Source organism: Solanum pennellii, chromosome 6, assembly GCF_001406875.1.
Source record: "Solanum pennellii chromosome 6, SPENNV200".
Classification (NCBI taxonomy): Eukaryota; Viridiplantae; Streptophyta; class Magnoliopsida; order Solanales; family Solanaceae; genus Solanum; species Solanum pennellii.
In genome coordinates, this window is record NC_028642.1 from 58149522 (window position 1) to 58171289 (window position 21768).

At 30.8% G+C, this 21768-nt stretch overlaps 2 protein-coding genes across 2 annotated transcripts; one reads left to right on the top strand and one right to left on the bottom strand.

The window, feature by feature from the left end:
* Positions 1-10380: 10380 nt before the first annotated feature.
* Positions 10381-12710, top strand: LOC107021235 (actin-82). Its single transcript, XM_015221851.2, has 5 exons — positions 10381-10525; positions 10608-10684; positions 11219-11612; positions 11693-12306; positions 12388-12710. Exons 2-5 carry the CDS (start codon positions 10625-10627, stop codon positions 12451-12453), a joined length of 1134 nt encoding a protein of 377 aa, XP_015077337.1. The 5' UTR covers positions 10381-10525; positions 10608-10624; the 3' UTR covers positions 12454-12710.
* A 2769-nt stretch (positions 12711-15479) lies between these two features.
* On the bottom strand, positions 15480-18846 carry LOC107023902 (probable protein phosphatase 2C 4). The gene is made up of 4 exons (XM_015224741.2): positions 17026-18846; positions 16818-16931; positions 15949-16213; positions 15480-15840 (listed from the first exon to the last, which is right to left on the bottom strand). Exons 1-4 carry the CDS (start codon positions 18655-18657, stop codon positions 15725-15727), a joined length of 2127 nt encoding a protein of 708 aa, XP_015080227.1. The 5' UTR covers positions 18658-18846; the 3' UTR covers positions 15480-15724.
* Between the last annotated feature and the right edge of the window lie 2922 nt (positions 18847-21768).

Here is a 21768-nt window from a genome sequence, read left to right on the forward strand (position 1 = left end):
CTTTTTGGATCCATATTTATTCAATAACCATTTTTTAATGCGACACAAAAATATCTCTAGCTAAAATAGGAAGAAAAAATCAGCACAACTTGCTCAAATTCGAATGATGTACAATTGAAACATCCAACACACTGGTAGAATCTCACAAGTAATTAGAGTACGAAACTCTCACATTTAAAGGGTGTTCACACTAATATAGTTGATTAGCTATAGCTAGCATTTTACTAGCAAATGAAATTTGTTTTGTATGATTTTTAATAAGTCGAACTCTAATGTGATTATATAGATGTGTGATGAGAAATTTAAAGAACAAAAAGATGAAAAAGTCATGATGAGTCTAAGTGAGGCCAGCCAAAAAAAATACATCTACAGAGAAAAGTAGTTCTAATATTAAATTAGTACGTATAAAACAAAGATGTAAATTATAAAGCATGTAAGCTTTATGTTTGCATCCTGGTGAAGTCAATTGCTGTCTGTGTTTCTCCATCTTCATCCCACATGACAACTCAAATTAATAATTACTATCATATGATTCTTTCTTTTAATAAAAAAAATACCGATGGCCAAAAAATATGTGGCTATAGGTTGCTGTGAATTGAGATTGACCGGCTGACAATTTTAATTTCTGAATAAATATAATGGAAATTTAAGTGTTAAGTTATTTACATATTTATGTATTAATTTTTACATTACTGTGTATAGTCCAATTGATATCGAAGAGTAATAATTAAATACTACTTAATTTTTATATTTAAAATAAGACAAATTATTTGTTATAAACTTATAATAAGTATATAACATGAGTTGATGATAATTAATATGACCGGATGGTGATGTAAATTTTTTTACACAATTGTCCATAATTTTAACTCGATGAAAATTTCAATGTGCAAATTAAAAGATATACTCAAATAAAAGGTCCCTAGTTTCCTAATAAATTTTTCAATAAAAAATGATTAATTATATATTTGATCGAATCAATAATAAATTAAAGAAAAGATAGTAGTGTTTTTTCACACGTAAAAGTTAGGAATCTTTCTTGTAGTTGATTTGTTCATACCTTCCTGTGAACTGATTCGCGACAGAAAAAACCTTAGGTTAATTAAACGAGATATACTTTAGGGACGACATAAATTAATGTTGAACATTAGAATGATATGGAATAATCATGTTAGAATACAATTAAGAGGCTAATTACATACATAACATACTAGAGTAATTAATTAAGATGTACGTACGTCACAAAATTAATGATCACGTTGTTGTTGTGATTTTGTTGATGAGATTTGCAAGTAGAGACGTTGGAGGAAAGAGTAATTCAACTTCATCATTGTAAACATCAAAAAACACTTTTCTCCTCCTTCTCTTTGTGATAACAGTATTAGTTGCAACAACTGATGATGACTTGGCCTTTCTTGGAGCTTTTGGACATTTCATTGGAATTTTATGTTCCTTTGATGTTGGAGTTCTCCATCCATCTTCTTCTTCTTGTGTTTGTCTTGCTATAATTTGACAGCCATTTTGGGAATCCACAACCATAATTAAATATGAGTTAAATTATGAGAAATACCCAAATATAAATATAAGACTAGGAAGAAAAAAGAGGGGAGAAAACAAGAAGAAGCAACAACCTAGAAAGATATGCCGGCGCAATTACTTAGAGAAGAATAAAAAGCATAAAGTGGGATCGAGAAAGAAATGGAGACTATTATATACTTATAATTTTATAGTTTAACCTATTATAATATGTTATTGATTAGTCTACTTATAGTTATGATTTTATATTAAAATTTAAAATTGATAGATAGAGTGTAGTGTACATTTTTAAAGTTTTGTGTCTAACAGGTTTTCATGTGATGGCGATGAGAGATGTACAATTCTAAATTTTTACTTGTTATATTACATTATTGAGAATTACAATCGATATTATTTCATTTAAAAATTTAAACAATTAAATTGTAACGCTATTGATATAGTTTAAGATATGATTACGTTATCGGATTACTAATTTTACTTTTTAAATTTTAATATAATAAACTAGGTGACATTATCTTTTAAGTGAACTATATATATAATTTGATACATAGGGAGAGAAGTTGAAGCTTTATTGCATTTAATTGTGCGTGTGTGAGAGAGAGTGGAAGTTGCTTGTTTGATAATATTACTTCTCCTTCGGCGAAGGATCCAATGCACAAAAAAATAAAGAAAGACTGACGTAAACATGTGGGTGGACTTCCAAATTTTGAAATTTTGTTATTTTTGTATTCAATTTTATAACTTAAAAAATGTCCTACTTTTTGTGATTTTCACCAACTTTGATGAATCTATGCACGTGCTTGTCTTTTGGTGAAGGCCAGCCATCTCATGATCATGTCCACTTAATAATAAACTCCTTTTTCTCATTATCCTCGTTTTAGATCTATATGGTTTCTTTTGTTAAGAAGTCTCACATCGGTAAAAGGAGGATATTTCAGGTTTTTTATATGGATTTGGACAAATTTTTTCTTATGAGTTAACTTTTAGGATTAAGTTAGGTTCATATGTCATATTTTTACATGGTATTAGCGCTAGACTCGTCTCATTTTGGTGTTCACCAATGTTGGGCAGTGTTAGAAAGTCTCATATCGGTAGAGAGATGTGAATTCGATCTACTTATATGGATTTGAACAGATCTCTCCACATGAGCTAGCTTTTGGGGTTACGTTAGCCCCAAGTGTCATATCTTTACAACTTTCTAGCAGATCTTTAATTTTCTTATCATGTCATTGTAAATTATTCTTGTAGTCTTATTGAGTGGTATGATTATTTATTCTACTATTTTGATATAATTTTAATATTTGCTTTTTGTTTCTCAAGTATATTTTTTTGTTATAGTGAAAATTTATGAGAAAGACTAAAGTCAGAACCATGTTTTCCCTCCGTTTTAGCCATTAGTTTTACTATCGGCAGTGTTGAACCTATATCACTTCACCAAAATATGGAAGTATGAAATTTGGAACAATGGTTAGGAAAGAAACCAAAGGAAAAAAATAAAAAAAGTAAGAAAAGTAAGAAAGAGAAAAAGAGTTTAAACCAGATTTTATATAAATCGCAGCTTTAAGGCCTGTTTGGCTATGCGATATGATATCATGATATGGAATCATAATATGGTATCATGATATGAAATTATAAAATGAAATTGAAATTTTGTTTAGACATGGGATGTGAAATTTTGGTGTTGTATATTTTTTCATAAACATAAAAATCTTATAAATCCTAAAAAACAATTAAAATAACTCCAATTGTTTATTCAATATTATTAAATAAATAAAAAATTATAAAATCGTATAATAAATTATTATAAAGTTATTTGTTCTCCACTTAAATAATTGTTTTATCAATATATTTGAGTAAAAATGAAACACCTTTCACGGGTTCTTCAAAAATTTATTACTCAAAAATCGTAAAGCGTGAGTTAAGGTGAATATATATTGGTGAGAATAATAAATTTCATATCGGTCAAAATAATAAATTTTAAAAAGTAATGGTGTAATTATAAAATTTATTTATATATGAGAAAATTGGTTTGGATATGGAGAAATAATAAGCTTGTCTATTTATAGTATATAGCAAACGAGCACTAGTTAGGAACTTTCTTTGACACGCTCTGAAAAATTCGACTAGTTTCCTTTTGTTGACAAGTACGTTGAAAAGTCAACAGGAAATTGGGGAACAAATTAAAAGAGTAACTACTCGGTACATAGTTTGCCTCCTTTTTTTAATGATTTCAAATAAAGAAATAATCTTGATATTTAATATGGTAAAAAAGACACATTAAAGTTTTCGAATTTTTTGAGCTTACATTAAAATGATCATTAATTATTTATTAAAACATATCTCAATTAACAGTATAATTATTTTACATTTAAAATATTTCTCAACTAATTACCTGTAGACGACGGATCGGAAATTGATCTTTGAGCTAATTTCAGTTTTGACATGTGTGTTACGTCTATTTTTATTTTTATTTGGTGGGTGGGTGGGACGTTAGTATATTTAGAAAGTTTCTTCTAAATTCAATTGGATAGAAAGAAGTACAGGAATTTCACGTAAATCCATAAAATAACTAATGATCTATATAATGTTTTTATATCAGTTTTAATATATACCCCTATGCGTCTGTTATTACATGTCTCATGTGTGTTAGTGTCACAAGAAAATATTTGAAAGGGATGATCGGATGTGAAACAGTATCGCAAAAAATATTTAAAAATTAAGTGGTCTTATATTAGACTTGGCACTTAAACTTAAATAGAGTGAAAAGAAATCTTTTGAATTTTATGGTTTTATATTAAAAGTATGTAACATGTATTAAAATGTATTTTAATTTTGTGATATTTAACATGTCATTTTAAAAGTTGAAATTAAAGAATTGCTAAAAAGAAAAAAATATTTATTCTTTTTGAAACATACTAACAAAGTAAAACGGAGAGACTAGTGCTATCTAGCTTTGCTTCATGTTTTTTACTTTTGAAAAGAAATCTTGATATGTAAAACAGATCTTTGAATTGGATTGATATTTGATAATTCATGTATTCATCAAATCTAATTATATATCCTCTTATATTTTTCTGTTATTAGTTGCATGTATGTTAGAAGATCAACGTTAAAAGATTTAAAGGGCTGATCAGAACAGAAGTAGTATCACAAAAAAATAATACTCGTAATTAAAAGTTTTAAGTTGTGAGAAAATTCTAAATGATCATGATTTAAAATTAACTTGAAGAGTACTCGTTCAATTATAAGAAAGAAATTAAAATGTTATCTTCCAATCTAATAAAATATTTGAATAAATATATAATATGACGTTCTAATTTGCAAGTTGGAGCACCCACCATCACTACAGTTGCAATCACAAACTGACAGAATATTGGATCATTGAAGTGTCTCTATTATGTGATCTATCAGGTAATTTAACTGAAAATGACTAGTGAATTTATCGTGCTTGGTACTGTTATCAATATAACATGACAAAAAAATTTAATATCAAAACCAGATTTTATACAGATTTTACTTTATGTGACATGGCGTCAGTACTCCAGGCAATAATATAAAGAACAACAAATGCATTTTTATAGAAAAATATATGTATCGTACATTAACAATTTCATATCTAACCACTGGTTCTCTGGTTCAGTAGAAATTAAACCTGTGAGTACTTGTGGTCAAAGTACTCCTGAAAAAACAATAGTAAATCGATAGAATTACATATACGTTTTAAAATTCACACTCACACCTCACAACTCAATTCGTAAAATCTAAATTCTGAATTCATTGGCTCAGCAAGTTCACGCATATATATATATATCAAAAGTAAACAAATGAAAGGTAAGCAAAGAGAGCCATAGCTATAGAGGACATGCACAAAGGTGTGGATGATTATGAGTTGTTGCTAGAGGGAGCATCAGCACGGTCTAAAAACTTGAACTAGTGTCCAACTTGACAAATGCGTTGAAAGGTCAACAGGAAATTGAAGAACAAAAAAAAAAAACTAATTAATCAGTACATAGTTTACCTCGTTTTTTATTGGATTTGAAAAAAGATATAATCTTGACATGATTAAAAAAGAATTAAATGGTCAAAAATAGACTAAATTATCTTCTTCTTTTTTGAAAATAGACTAAAGTATCTTAAAAAGGTGGTCAGCAAAGAACTAGTTTCACAAAAAAATATTTTAAAACTCGCCTAATATTTAATAGTTTCACATAAAACATTTTAAATAGAAGTGATCGGTGAGAAATTTGAAATGATATATCAGGATTTGAATAATCTGAAAACACGTTCAATTACTAAAAAATGAAAAGTTGTCCACCTACTACTTCAAATCTTCTTAAATTCAATTAAATTCCTATTTATATATTGTTAATATATAATATCCTGGCGTTCTATATTAAAAGTCAATATTGTGATAGTGTTAATTAATCCAAATTTAACAAGTTGGAGGCACCCATCAAAATGTATTTAATTTCTTGAAAACAGACGTTAGTATATTTAAAGAACGTTTCTTGTAAATTCAATTGGATAGAAAGAATTACGTAGTTTGCTTTGTGTTTTTTTTTATTAGATTCCAAAAAGGAAATAATCTTGACATGTAAACAAGAATGAAGACGCAGAAAAGTGATCTATGTATTTGATGAATAACAATGGATAGAATTACATATACATTTCAAATTTAACACCCCAATCATAAAATCTAAATTCTGAACCCAACGCGTAAGCATATATACGATCAAAAGTAAGCAAATGAAAGATAGGCAAAGAGAGCCATAGCTATAGAGGACATGCACAATGGGGTGGTTGATGATGAGTTGTTGGTTGAGGGAGCATCAGCGCGAGCACCAGCACGAACTACTGGGGTCAATCTGGTGGTTGAAGTCCTTGTACTGCCACGACTCGCACTCACCCTAGCAAGGGTAGGTGTTAGGAGGACACACATGATGATAGATATCACAAACACAACCTTCATAACGTTCTTCATCTTCTTCTTTTTTCTTTCAAGTATTGCTTGATATATTAGCTAATTGAATTTAACTTATAAAAAACTTTTCTTCCTTTTGTAAGTAGAAATCAAAGAACAAGCTTGTCTATTTATATTGAAATTAGAGGCAATTTGGTTACACACTTTATTTGACACGGTCCAAAAAGTTGAATTAGTCTCCTACTTGATTCCATACATATTTTGCCTCGTTTTTATTAAGATTTGAAAGAATCAATAATCTTGACATTGTATAAAAAAGAGATAATACTTAAAAATATACTTACGTATACAGATTTTTTCAAATTTCATATATGAAGATGAATCATTTATTAAAGCACATCATAACTATCAATTAACTTTTTTTCTACCTGAAATATCACCTTAACTACTATATACATGAGGAATTTCAGTTTTTACATGTGTGTTACAAGAAAAGATTTGAATGGATGAAGTAAAAGGAATTAGTGTCACAAAAAATATTTTGAAATTAAGTGGTGAGAAATTTTCAATAATATATCAGATTGGATAATCTGAAAACACATTCAATTATTAGAAAAAGAAAAGTTGTCGACCTACTAATTCATAACTTCTGAAGTAGTTGGACAGTGTTAATCCAATTTAACAAGTTGGAGGCACCCATCAAAATGAATTTTCTTGAAAACAGACGTCACTACGGGTCTTCTTCTTTTTTTTTCTTTCTAAGTGATGTCTGTCATTCATATCAAAGTCTAATTTAATTTGGATTCGTGTCAATAAGTACTACATTGGATAAAAACCATAAAATGCTTTGTCACAAAAGCAATTTCATTCTCAAAGTATTGAAGCCTGAAATATTTACCATTTCACCACAATCTTAATTGTGGCTATTTATATTTGAAATAGGCAGCCGTCGTTTTCCCATTAAGTAGAGAGGCATACTGTAACTAGGAACTTCCTTTGATACGGTCTAAAAATCTCGCCTAATAATATCCAACTTTGACAAGTACGTGGATAAGTGATAAGTCAACAAGAAATTGTAAAACAATTTGGAAAGAATCAAATAAAAAACTTACACCATTCATTTCAATTTGTTTATTTGATTTTAACTCTCATAATGTCTAAAATGTAAAGAAGATATTTAAACTTCGTTATCTTAAACTATATATATGTATGATGTTTCTGTTGTGAATCAAGTTGACTCTTGTAAAGGCCTATACTTTTATTCGGGATTCAGGTCAAATAACCATTTGTTAAATAAGACTAAGAGTTAGAAGAAAGATTATGAAAATTATGTTGAAACTTTGGCTTTTAGTTATCTTCATCCCCTTTCTCTACTCTGATATCTCATCCCATTCTAGTTACCTTCTTCTATGTTAATCTATCGGTAATTAGTATGTTATTACTTTGTTATGCGTATTATATATTGTAAATTTGTATCCAGTGAATATTATACATCAGTGTTTATGTTGAGAAATCGAGTTTGTTTCAGTTTCACAATGACCTTTAATCATATTGTATTAAACATGTCTCTTGGAATTAAAGAAATGACAAAAAAAACAAACAGAGACAAAGAAAGTGTTCTGAGTAAAAAAATAAATGTATCCGCTTTAATTTATTGTTGTTGATAATGTATAATGGCGTTCTAATTTGCAAGTTGGAGCAACCACAATGACTAATCACTACAGTTGCAATCAGATATCGACAGAATATTGGGTCATTAAAGTGTGTATGTTATGTGATCTGTCCGTATTTAATCTGACAATAAATTTATCAGAAAAAGGTCTCTATTGTTGATCCACATTAATACGGGATGTGAACAAATAATCTAACACTATGTTTGGATCATTGTTATCCATTATATTATATTGTATTGTTATTATATCTATAATGTTTGTTTCGATTGTTACTTGAAATGTATTGTACTATATTGTTAAATTTAGTTGTTACTAACAATAGAAACCCCTATTTTATGGAACAACCAATTTGATGTGTTTCCATTGTTACTAATTTCTTTTTTCAATTATATCTTTACATAATATTTTAAAATACTATTTTACCCTTTACTTTAATTATTTAAATCTAGTCAAACCTCCTACCCTAGAATAATTAAGGATATTTAAGTAAATTTATAACTTATAATACAGTACTATACAATCAAATCAAACAATTAAAATGTTACTAAACAAAACAAAAAATGCAATCTAGTCAAACATTGTATCTATCATATAATACAGTATAATACATTATGAAATAACGAGCAACAATAATCCAAACAAAGTGTAAGTGATAGTGAATTTAATGTGTTTCTCGCAATCATAGAAAACATTGAATTTAGTAAAAGACAAGAGATCAGAATTCTAAGTAGTGGAGTCTAGGTTGGATATGAAAATATTTCTTAGCAAGAAGTGTTAATTTTTAGTAGACCTTAGTAGGCATATGGATATATTCAAAATAATTGAATTTCAATGCCGTAATTCGAGAAAAATATAACAAAATAACGTTTCAAACTACATTTAGCCGTTAGTAATTGGCAATGTTGAACCTACATCACTTTACCGACATGTTCTGATCCCAAAGATTGATACAATAAATTTTTCCCTCTCTGAATTAAGTTTCATAATTCGATCGAGCAACATATAGTCAATCACATGACAAGAAATTTTAATATCAAAAGCAAATTTTATTCAAAACTACAACAGATTACATTATAATTGTGATATGGCAGATGGCCTCAGTACTCCATGCATGCAGTAATATAAAGAACAACAAATGCATTTTTTAAAAAATAGAAATATAACAGTTTCAGATCTAATCACTGGTTCTGTAAAAACCTAACAAAACACAATGGTAAATCGATAGAATTACATATACATTTTAAAATTAACACCCCAATCCATAAAATCTAAATTCTGAACTCCGGCCTAACGTGTAGAGATAATCAAAAGTAAACAAACGAAAGGTAGGCAAAGAGAGCCATAGCTATCGAGGACATGCACAATGGGGTGGTTGAAGATGAGTTGTTGCTAGCGCGACCAGCAGCACGGACTGCTGGGGTCATTCTGGTGGTCCTTGAACTGCCACGACTTGCACTCACCCTAGCAATGGTTGGTGTAAAGAGGATACACGTGATGATAGAAAGCACAAACACAACTTTTATAACGTTCTTCATCTTTTGTCTTTAACAATCGATCTCTTTCTTTCTTTCTATTGTTATAAGGTGAATGAGAAAAATTGGGTTTGGATATGGAGAAATAATAAGCTTGAGTTGTCTATTTATAGTATAGCAAATGAGCAATAGTTAGGAACTTTCGTTGACGCGGTCTGACTTGTCTCCTTTTCTGACAATTACATTGAAAAGTCAACAAGAAATTCGAGGAAACCAAATTAATTTGATCACACAGTGCGAGGAACTTTCTTTATTACCAATTTTTATTTTATTAAACTTCAGGAGATAAAAATATATTGATCGTAGGATAAAAAAAGATAGATTTTATTTTTTAAACTTCGTTTCAAATCAAAAAAGGAATTGAAATGTCGGTCATATAAAACTGTTATATATATGGAAGAAGTTTAGCTTTTATAGAGAGAAACACCTTTCTGGTGTAAAAATTATTTTACATGTTTGAGTATATAGAAGTTAAATTTAGCCTATAATATATATATGGAAGAAGTTTAGCTTTTATAGATAGAAGTACCTTGGTAGCTTAAAATTTATTTAACACGTTGAGTATATATAAGTTAAATCAGCCTATGATAATATATTATTATTAATTATTAGTATAAGTTAGCAGTTATGAATGTATGAAGCCTGATTAGTCAAAGGAAAAACTAGAGGATAGGCAAGATTATAGACAGCAAAAAATGCGGTTCATTTCCACCATTAATTTTGCAAATATAACAAATTTCTGCTTTAAAAGTTTGAGTTTTATCTCCCTATTCTTCCTCAGTTTTTTCTCCTTTTGTTTCTTCTGTATATTTTTGAATTCTAGCCTACTATTCCAGGACCTCCCCCACCCAAAAATATTTAAAGTAATTATCTCTTTTCCTATGAATTTTTGTCTTGTAATTGTGTTTCATTTTTTAATTTTGAGGATTTCAATTTTGGTGATAGGTATTCGATAAAAGAAAATGGCAGATGGTGAGGATATCCAGCCACTCGTCTGTGATAATGGTACTGGAATGGTTAAGGTACGATATATTTAAAACACATTTTTAAATTTTCGAAACATTTATTAAAATTCAATTCTAATGAGTTATGAAATTAGGTCTTAGGATTGCTCAAGCCTTATAAGGAGATCACCCATCTCATTAATCACCGACGTGGGACTTTTTTATTTAATCTGAATGGATAGACTAGCAAACTTTCGCTATATACAGAATTGAGAGAAGCAGTTCACGCATATTTAATGCAGGGTATCTCTGGAACAACACCTATTTGATTTTTGGCCATCTTAACAAAAATGTGTAGCTGAAATTTCTACATGACAAATTTATGATAAACTTGGCTGAATTAATAGGATTTGGTGGACAATTTCTACCTGTTTGTGAAAACACTACATAACGAATTTAATAGCGATTCACCAAAATAATTTATGGAGATTTTTTTACCACAAATCTGATTTGTAAATTGAGTGATCTCATATGATGGTGTAAATGCTGCCATATTTTGTATTTCTGTTTGACACGAATAGCATTGATTTGCCAATTCTATGTGATTTATAGGCTGGATTTGCTGGAGATGATGCTCCAAGAGCAGTATTTCCTAGCATTGTTGGTCGGCCTCGTCATACAGGAGTGATGGTAGGAATGGGGCAAAAAGATGCATATGTAGGAGATGAAGCTCAATCCAAACGTGGTATTCTCACATTGAAATACCCAATTGAGCACGGCATCGTTAGCAATTGGGATGATATGGAGAAAATTTGGCATCATACTTTTTACAATGAACTTCGTGTCGCACCAGAGGAACACCCTGTACTTCTCACCGAAGCACCTCTTAACCCCAAGGCTAATCGTGAGAAGATGACTCAAATCATGTTCGAGACATTCAATACTCCTGCTATGTATGTTGCCATTCAAGCTGTTCTATCCCTTTATGCCAGTGGTCGTACAACAGGTGAAACAAATCTCTACTATTTTCATTTATATCCATCTTGTGTTAGGACCTAACACAACATTCAATCTCAAATAATGTAGGTATTGTCATGGATTCTGGTGATGGTGTTAGTCACACTGTCCCAATCTATGAAGGATATGCTTTACCACATGCTATTTTACGTCTTGATTTGGCTGGTCGTGACCTTACTGATCACTTAATGAAAATCCTGACGGAGCGTGGTTACTCATTTACCACTACAGCAGAAAGGGAAATTGTGAGGGATGTTAAGGAAAAGCTCTCCTACATTGCTCTTGATTATGAGCAAGAATTGGATACATCAAAGACTAATTCTTCTGTTGAGAAGAGTTATGAGTTGCCTGATGGTCAGGTTATTACAATTGGTGCTGAGCGTTTCCGTTGCCCTGAAGTACTTTTCCAGCCTTCAATGATTGGAATGGAAGCTGCTGGGATTCATGAAACAACGTATAATTCAATCATGAAGTGTGATGTCGATATTAGGAAGGATCTCTATGGAAACATCGTACTTAGTGGTGGTACGACTATGTTCACTGGAATTGCTGATAGAATGAGCAAAGAAATTACTGCATTGGCTCCAAGCAGCATGAAAATTAAGGTCGTTGCTCCACCTGAAAGGAAGTATAGTGTTTGGATTGGAGGCTCTATTTTAGCTTCTCTAAGTACCTTCCAACAGGTTAGTAAAAACTTGCTTCTGTTATAGATTTGATTTACCATTTGTTGTTATAGACAAGTCTGACTGTGTATTGAAATGCAGATGTGGATTGCAAAGGCAGAGTACGATGAATCTGGTCCTTCCATCGTCCACAGGAAATGCTTCTAATTGTTTAGACATGTTACTTTTGTTGTTATAACCAAAGGCAAACAATTTTGCCAGATTTTCATATAATGAACCTTTGCCGTTTTAATTGTAACTCGAAAACACTTCTCATCATATCTGTATATAAAAATGCAGAAATATAGATATGCATCCTCTTTCATTTTACCACAGTAACAATCTTGCTCAAATTTATTGGCAATTATTGTTTCCTAATTTCTTAAAATTTTTTTAATTGGAAATGAGAATCGAACCTTTACTGATAACATGAGTCAGAGCTACTAAGATTTCTCAAAATTTATATCAACTATTTGTTACAATTTTCATGAACTTTACGTATAAAGTTACGTTTCATATCAAAAGTATTGGATTCGATATACATAGCTTGTATTGCTTTAGAAACTAGTATATGCAATGCCCAAATATTAGGCCCAACACCGAATTAGGCCTCTACACTATAATTCGAACTCTCTTTTAAGTAACTTCGGCCTATTGCCTCCCATCTTTATACAAATAGCCAACTAAATTCGTTGTTTATTTTTTCTAGTTAGTATAATATACATAGATTATACATTTGAACACGATTATACACATATCATGTATTATGAATTATACATATCTTATATAACCATAGGTTAGGTTTAGATTAAGCAATTGGCTAGATGACTATTTAGACTAATTCTCAAGCTTTTAGCTAAAATCTATTGTCAAAAAATAATTTTCCAAAGATAAGCATTGTTTAAGAACACTCTTTCCAAAAAATAACAAACACACATCATAAAATTATTGTTTAATTTTTCAATTCCATTATGTTTTTAAAAGAGACGATTAATGCAATATATTATGCACATTTAAATTATGGACATACTTATTATTGTCCACGTACATTTTTTTATCAATTGTGTCCAGTTTCATGAATCTGTGAAATTGGATATGGTTTTTATTATTCATTTCGACTAATTTTTTTTAAAAGTAATTCCTACAAGTGCTGGAATTAAATTAATCGTTATCTAGTATTTTTGAGTTGTTATTTTCTTAATAATAAAAAGATGGTGACTAGAGGTATATGGACCACGATAACATATGTGTAATTTGTTCATCCACAAAATCCCATACCAAACTGCCTATTTTTTCAACGCACACATGATCTGCCATAAGTTCATCCCAAAAAAATCAAAGGGATTTCAGTTGAATTTATTAAATGTGAAGAAGTGAATTTTGAAAATTTTGTGTCATAAGTTTGAGTATTGATCACTAAAGTTAGCATCTACATACCTGAAATGTTGGACCCAACTATTTATGACAAAATGACAGGTTTTCTTATTTATTGTTTGATGAATTTGATATTCCTAACTTCTTCTTCTACTACTCAACCTTCCCACCAAACTTTTTTTTTTGTGCATTTACTATCTAAATTTAAAAGATTGGTTAGCAGTTATAGCCATAAGGGATGATTTCATAATCCAGAATAGCTCTGACTTAATTTGTCCACTCCTCATTCATGTTGCAGTCTTGGTGGTTATACAACCTCAGGAAGTCATAAATACATACGTAATCGATAAAAACTTTGGAGATCAGTGTTTTATATTTTAATTGAGAAAAAAAAATGTTGCGTGATTTTTTATAATATATGAATATGGTTAGTGAGTAGCTGTAACTTAGTAACTCAATTGGTTGGCTATCTGCACTTTCACCTTGTTAATGAAGGGTTGATAGTTGTAGTTGGCCATCAGTAACTCAATAGTTAATCTTAGTAACTCAATTAGTTGGCTATTTGCACTTTCACCTTGTTAATGAAACTGCGGTTGACCATCATCTTAGTAACTCAATTGGTTGGTTATTTGAACTCTCATATGGCTATATGCACTTTCACCTTGTTAACGAAGGGTTGATAGTTGTGGTTGGTCATCTGAATTATCGCCTTGTTTGGCTATGTGAACTTTCAGATTGATAGCTCAGGGTTGTCGCACTATGTGCATTGTTTGACTATCTAAATTTTCATATTGATAGATGAGGGTTGTTGCACTATGTGCCTTGTTTGACTATCTGAACTTTCAAATTGATAGATAAGGGTTGTCGCCCTATGTGGGGAAGGGGAGGGGGCTTAATCTCCTCCTATCCTCTTCTCTAAAAATATGACATTTGGACCTAACTCAACCTCAAAAAGTAGCTCATGAGGAGAGAATTATTCAAATTCATATAAGCAGACGTAGGGCTTTGATCCAACAGTCCAAAAAAAAAATGATGTTCTGCCCTCGTATAGTTAAGATTAAGATTTAATTACATCCTACTCTTTTTGAACCTCACTTTTTGAATCACACTAAGTGTATTGTTGTCGTTGATGTAAACCTTTGATAAACTGAATTATCCAAAATTTGTTAGTGATAAAAAGCAGGTATCGAGTAAAATAGTAAAACTAGGTGCAAAATAAACTGATTATTTACCAAAAAAAAAAGAAAGATATTCTTACGCAGCAACCTTAAATATTAGGAACATATAGTTTGATACACGTAAGAATAATAGAAAAAAATCATAAAGACGAAAACATGAGAACAAAAAAGCAGATAAGAAATTGATTGCATGCCGCGTCCGTTAGAGTAAGAAGAATTAATTGATTTGACTTACTTTAGCTGCTTGACTTAATTGTACCAAGTCATTTTATAAATTAAAATGAAAGAAGAAAAAATAATACTTTTTACTAAATATATATGTTTGAATAGAATCCACTTCACATACAACACGCCTTATATTTGTCAAAAGTTGAATAACTAAGCATTAGAAAAAGACTTCAAATTCTCCTTCTTTTCTTTTCGATTCAAAAGAGACCAAACCTTGTTTCATTCGATAGTGTGCAGAGTCAGAGTTTTTATTAAGAATTTAAAATATTAAAAAATAGAAGTTGAGAGAGATTTTGAACTTTGTTTCGTCCGATTTCATTAAAGATTTAAAACATCATGAGTTGTTGCAAATGAAATAACATATAGAAGTTTGATACATGCTGCTGCAATTAGTTTTTGTTTGAACAGAGTTTCTTCTTAGAGATGTCATTTATTAAAGAAAATTACACTTAATATGACAGCTTATAAACTGATAAAGGAGTTGTTTTTCTAACACCTTTACAATTCCATCCATCACACACAGTACATTTTACAACTAAGTAACACTGGTTCCAGGGCTTAGTTGCTATTTACAAAAATGGTGATTTAGGAAAGAACAAAAATTGGATGTTTGATTTTTCTTTGAATAGGTCTATAACTCTTAAATTTTTTTCCCCTACTTATGCACTGGATCTCCATATTCTTCCCTCCAAAGAAATAACAATTATTGAAACATCATCATGGTATCGACGTCGATCCCCTTGTGGAATTTCAAGCAACTCATGAAACTCCATACCTAAAATAAAACATAATTAAAGATTTCACATTAGTTCACCTAACAATTACATCTTTTTCCACCCTTAGAAACCAATTCAAGCATTTTATAGAAGTAAAAAGTACTTACCAGCTTTTTTTGCAGCACGAAACAATACTGTCTCGATGAGATGTTGTGCTGGATCTCCTTCTGGTGACCATGAGATAAAATGTTCGACTTCTAATACAGCTTCTTCGTTTGTGAAGTACTGGTAGAGCCCATCTGATGACAGTATCAAAAACCTGTCTCTTGGCCCTAACCTGTGATGATAGAGAGACGGAAGGCAACTGATGTAGGGGGAAGTTCCAATATAGTCGATTCTGAACATCTCAAGTAGTGCATTGTTCCATTTAGGCTGTAGGAGAGCGAAGAAATGAAAGTTGATTAACCAATCGAGCATTCTTAAGCAGAGAAAAGAAAGACAAGGTATCAAAAACCGAGCATTCAAAAATTCCACGCCTCACTTAGCCATTGCTTTAACATGAAAAAGATGTTTGACAACCTATAAGCCTGTTGGAAATAAGACGGCTAGTCTTTCGTGCATTTTAGGTTCTTGAAACAACATTCTAATACTAATAAGGTGTGCCATCATATTTGAAGGTAAACTTTCAAAAGATCCTTAAAAGTAAAGAGCATTGAAATTTTAGATGTCAAATAAACCTTTTGCAAGATTTGTTAAATGCGAAATGTTGATCACAGGAACAATGCAAGTAGCATTCAGGTTGAATATGCCTTTCAACTTAATGAGAAAGGTAGCTTTTGGCATGTGTTGAAAAGGTTTATGAAAAAAGGCATAAACTTTGTTCTCAACAAGATATATAACAATCCATATGGAGTGAATAAAGCAAATATTCTTTCACAAGCACAAAGGGAATCAAAAGGACTTGTTTTATTTCCTACAAAAATTCTCAAAGGGTTGACTTGTTAACAAGCTAAAAAAGCAAATATTCCAACAGTACCTGTTTGAGGAAACCAGCACCAAAAGCCCTAGTAACCTTCAATGAACCTTTAACGCGATCATTCATTAGGGCACATGGATCATCTGGATGTTCACTTTTTATTCTTTGAACTTCCTGTAACACAACAAGAACACAACAAATCAAGTTAATCAAAAAAATATTTATTACCCTAAAAAGATATATAAAATCAGAAACTAGATTGTCATACCTCTTCCACGGAGGTGCTATGATCTATACTAAGCTGGAAAGCAGTTAAATTAGGTACACAATCCGACTCATCGCCATCGAAAAGTTCAAGATCTTTCAATGTTTCTTCATTGATCCTTTCCAAATCTTGACTCCATAGATTAGGCTCTTTCTTCTGAGCTAACACGGCTCGACTATCGCCTACATTCATCACATAAACATCCTCTCCTTTCATTAACATAACAAGAACACAAGAACCCATCAAAGCCAATTCAGGATTCTCCATATTCATCCTATCAGCTAGATCCAAATATGCCTCCTCTGTTTTCTTCAATGCTTGAGAAAGAGCTTTTAATACATCAGCATGATTAACTGATCCTGATCCATTTGAACCATTTCCATTCAGCTGTTCCTTCAATCTCCTATCAAGTTCTAATCTTTCCCTGTCCCATTCGCATCGCCATCGCCTCTGATTCTCTTCCCATTTCTTTGATACTCCTCTGTACCTGTTCTTTGAACCTTTTCCCCTCTTTTTCTTTAACCGCGAATCGGAAGAAAGATCCTCCCTTGCTGAAGGATAATTCTCTTGCTCAACACATCTTGAACAACTATCCCTTAAGAATTCATCGTCAACAGTCTGATTAGATTCTTCCACAGCCAAACTCGGAGATGGGATCGTAACAGAGGAATTGTTATCTAATTTGTCATCCCATAACAGTCCTTTGAGCTCTTTGTGAACAGCAGGGTACAAATTTGATACCAAGAAATCAGGTGCATCAGGACCATTGAATCCATCATAAATCCCTACAAAAACCCAACCATGTTCCTCAGAAACTACGACATGAACACGATCTTCACCGGCTTTCCCTTGAGCCCACTGAACATTCTGATTATCTAAAGTGTCATCATCATCCAAACTACACTCACTGCTGAAATTCACACTGCTAATAGTCAATTCGTTCTGCTTTTCAGCACCCACAACCCAATCACTTTCTTTTACTGAAATTGATCCTTTAATCGGTGCAACAATAGAATTTTGACCTCTTGATAAGGTCTTTGATATAGCTCTTTGTAGAACCCGAAAGAATGACCCTTTTCTTGATCTGGATCGAAGAGCAAAACCATGTGAATAGCTTCTCTGAAACTGATCAGAACAGCCCCTATCAAGAGGGCCCGAATAAAGACCACGATCAAGCGGGCCTGATTGAAATCCCCTTTCAATCGGGCCGGACATGAACCCACGTTCCGTAGGGCCCGAAGCCGGAACAAGACCCGAACTGAAAAGCGGGCCGGAGTGAATTGAAGAGTTTCTGGGAATAGGTTGAAGGGGTATTGAAGCAAAAGAAGTAGAACCCTCAAAAGCAGAAGACCGATCGATACTATTGTAAGAATACAGATCGACAAAAGCCGTGGAGAGCGGCGTAGAAGTGTTGGCGCTAACAGAGGCGCCGGAGATTGATCGGAAAGTTGTGGTTTCCTCTGAGTGAACTTTGGAAGATGAAATCCGGGTCTGATCGGGTCTAACATAACAAAAAGAATGACCCAAATCTTCAAGTGGGTCAGAAATCATGAGAGGAAAATCTTTCCGGCGACGACCCTCCACGGCGCCGCCGCTAGTGAAACAAACACTAAGCTTTCCTACACCGTTTCCCATGGAAACAGATTTTTTTAAAATAAAAACTCAGATAATCGAAGCAATTAAAAGGGGAAGCTTAAAGATTCATTGCAGAGTGAAGAGAGAAATGGAAGAAATGAGAAGAAGAAAGAGGTGAAAAAGAGAGAGATGGGCGTTGACTTTTGGTGTGGGGGGGCTGTTTGTTTGAAATATTAGAAATAAGTAGTAATAAAAGTAAAGAGAGTAACAACTTTTGTAGTTTGGTCATTTGTTTGGTTATTCTAAATAAATAAAAAATGTCATTTTTTTCAAATTAATTTCGGCTTTTAGTGTGTGTGAGGCGTTGACGTTAAAACTATAGACCTTAGACCCAAACGTCACCTTATTCCATTACACCCAAATTCAGTACTACTTCGTGTACCACGTTACTCGCTAGTCACTCTCGGCATTATTTTAATTTATGCATCTTATTTAACTAAGCATTTATGATAATTTAAAAAAAGATTATTATAAATTTAAATAAAAGATTATAATATATATCTTAATTTAATAATTTTAAACAAGTGAAAATTAAAATGAAAGATAAATTATTTTAAAAAGAAAAATAAGAGATGAAATTTAAACGAAGATAGCCGAATTTAAGTGTTTAAAATACAATGTACATAATATGAGTATTAAAAATAATGTTATGATTTTAAATATGTTATATTATTTGTACTGTTAATTTTAGTTAAATTAAAAATATTGAAATTATGTTATTTGAAAAAATTGAAATATATTTAAATTTGAGTTGTTAATTTTAGTTAAATTAAAAATATTGAAATTATGTTATTTGAAAAAATTGAAATATATTTAAATTTGAGTGGTGTAGTCACTATGTTTAAATCTTAGATCTATTTCTATTTTCTACTCACTCCATTGGCTTTTAGCTAAATGTTGATTTCTTTATGTAAAGTGGCATGATTTTTGTCGTACAAACACATTTTGGTATAATTTTAAAGTCAATTAATTAATAAATAACAATAAAAATTAAATCTCAAACTTATTACTATGAACAGTTTTCGTCGGCTAAGACTGAAAAATTCAACTATTATTTATTTTTTTTGTTAAAAACAGATTTTGAATTAAGAGATGTTGACTAGACGATGCTTTGTTGATTCATTTAGTACATTCTCCTTTTAAAATAAAATTATATAAAAATAATAATGTCAAAGAAGATAATATTAAGATCTACTCTTATTTACGTACAAGTAAAAAAAAATTCATTAGAATTTATCTAAATAAACTCAAGTAAAAGAAAATTAGCTTTTGAATTCAAACAAAACGGACACACACTAGATACTTCGCATTCTTCCCACTACATTAATTTAAGTCTATTCTTTCGTATGTGATTTTCATTATTCCTATGATAATTTTCCATTAACTACAATTTTCCTTATCAATATTTGGGAAAAGTACTTTAAAATGCTTCTCCTTTGGTTTTGCAAAATGAACTTCAACTAAAGAACGAAGATAAGTAGTACTATTGCTTTTCATTTTTAACCCTATTAATTGAAATAAAGTGTAAATTTGACCCCAGACCAAAAAAAGCCATAGCGAAGGGGACCATATGATATTTTTCCAAATTGTATAGGCTGCAAATCTTTGACTGCATATTATTTCGTTTTGGAATAGTCAAATATAAATGTTCTATTATAATCTTAACGAATGTCTAGTATTATACATTCGTAAATGTAATATAGGAGAAAATCTAATATATATTTTATTGTTTGCATATTCCTTTTTATACATTTGCACTTTGATACGTGCAGTGAATATGTGAGCGTAAGCATGGAGTGAAAAAAACGAGGAAAAAAAATGAGAAGTAAAAACTATATTCCAAACAAACATGAAAATATTTCGACAAAATACAATAATAAGAAGTTCTCCGAAAAAATCTTGATTCCCTGCCTACACATTTTTAAATCAAGAAACTTTTTTGAAAATATTATTATAAAAGTAAAATAATATATTCGTATTAAGTGTTTATATTAAATCAATACATATATGTCATATATTTAATTTTATAGTTCAATTTACTCTATTAAATTACATAATTATAGAAATTACATTAGCATAATATAAACGGTCAATGTGTTTAAGTTTTTTCGTAACAAAGTGGTATTGAAGAAGGTTAATTCAACCAAAATTAAAATAATAATAATGATAAAAAAAAAAAAAGAAGTAAATAAAAGTAGTTAGGTGGATGGGTTCGTGGAATTCACGTTCTAGAAGAGCGAGTGAGATAAGCAGTGCAACGTATTCTTAAAAGTCAAAGATCACAGCCCAGTTAATGTGTCTGGGAAAATGTGCCCATGATCAGCGTTAGATCTTTGAGTATTACTGTTTGATGAAACCATTTGGTCTTGCCACGTGGCAACCCCCTTTTGCCACTTATTGAAGGTTTCTCCCTTTACCTTCATATTTTTATTTTCTCGTCTTAATAAGCCAATATATAATTTCAAATAAGATCTTTATATCCAAACAAAAATTATTAATGATACACGATAATAATTTTAACAAGTCAAAATTTATGATGTAAAGTATAATTAAATATTAATAATTGAAAATTGAGAATTTTTAAAATTACATGTGTTTCATTGTATTTTTTATTTTGATAGATGAACTAAATCAATATAGTAAATAAATTATAGAAAAACATTTTATATTATAGAATGTTAAAAAGATAAATGTGCGTTGACAATTAGCTAGCTCACTAGACGAGCACCTTACCATTTAAAAAGAAAGAAAAATTACATAGCTAAATAATTTTATATTATTTAATTATTCATCATAACTATAGTTTATTATAATTAGTATTTCCGATTAATATTATACATTAATTATGTGAGCTGACTTAGAGTGTATAATTAATCACGTTGGTATATGTATAATTCGCTAGGATATACAAATACATTTGTATAATATGCAATTATTTAACCTATATACATATACAATTTACCTCTATCCCACTCTCTGTCCTCTCTCTAGCCTCTCTCCTCCATCTCTCAATCTCGCTCGCCTCTCTCCTCCCTCTCCTAATCTCGCTTGCCCATATATAAAAATGCATATGTATATTATACAATTATATATATATATATATATATATAT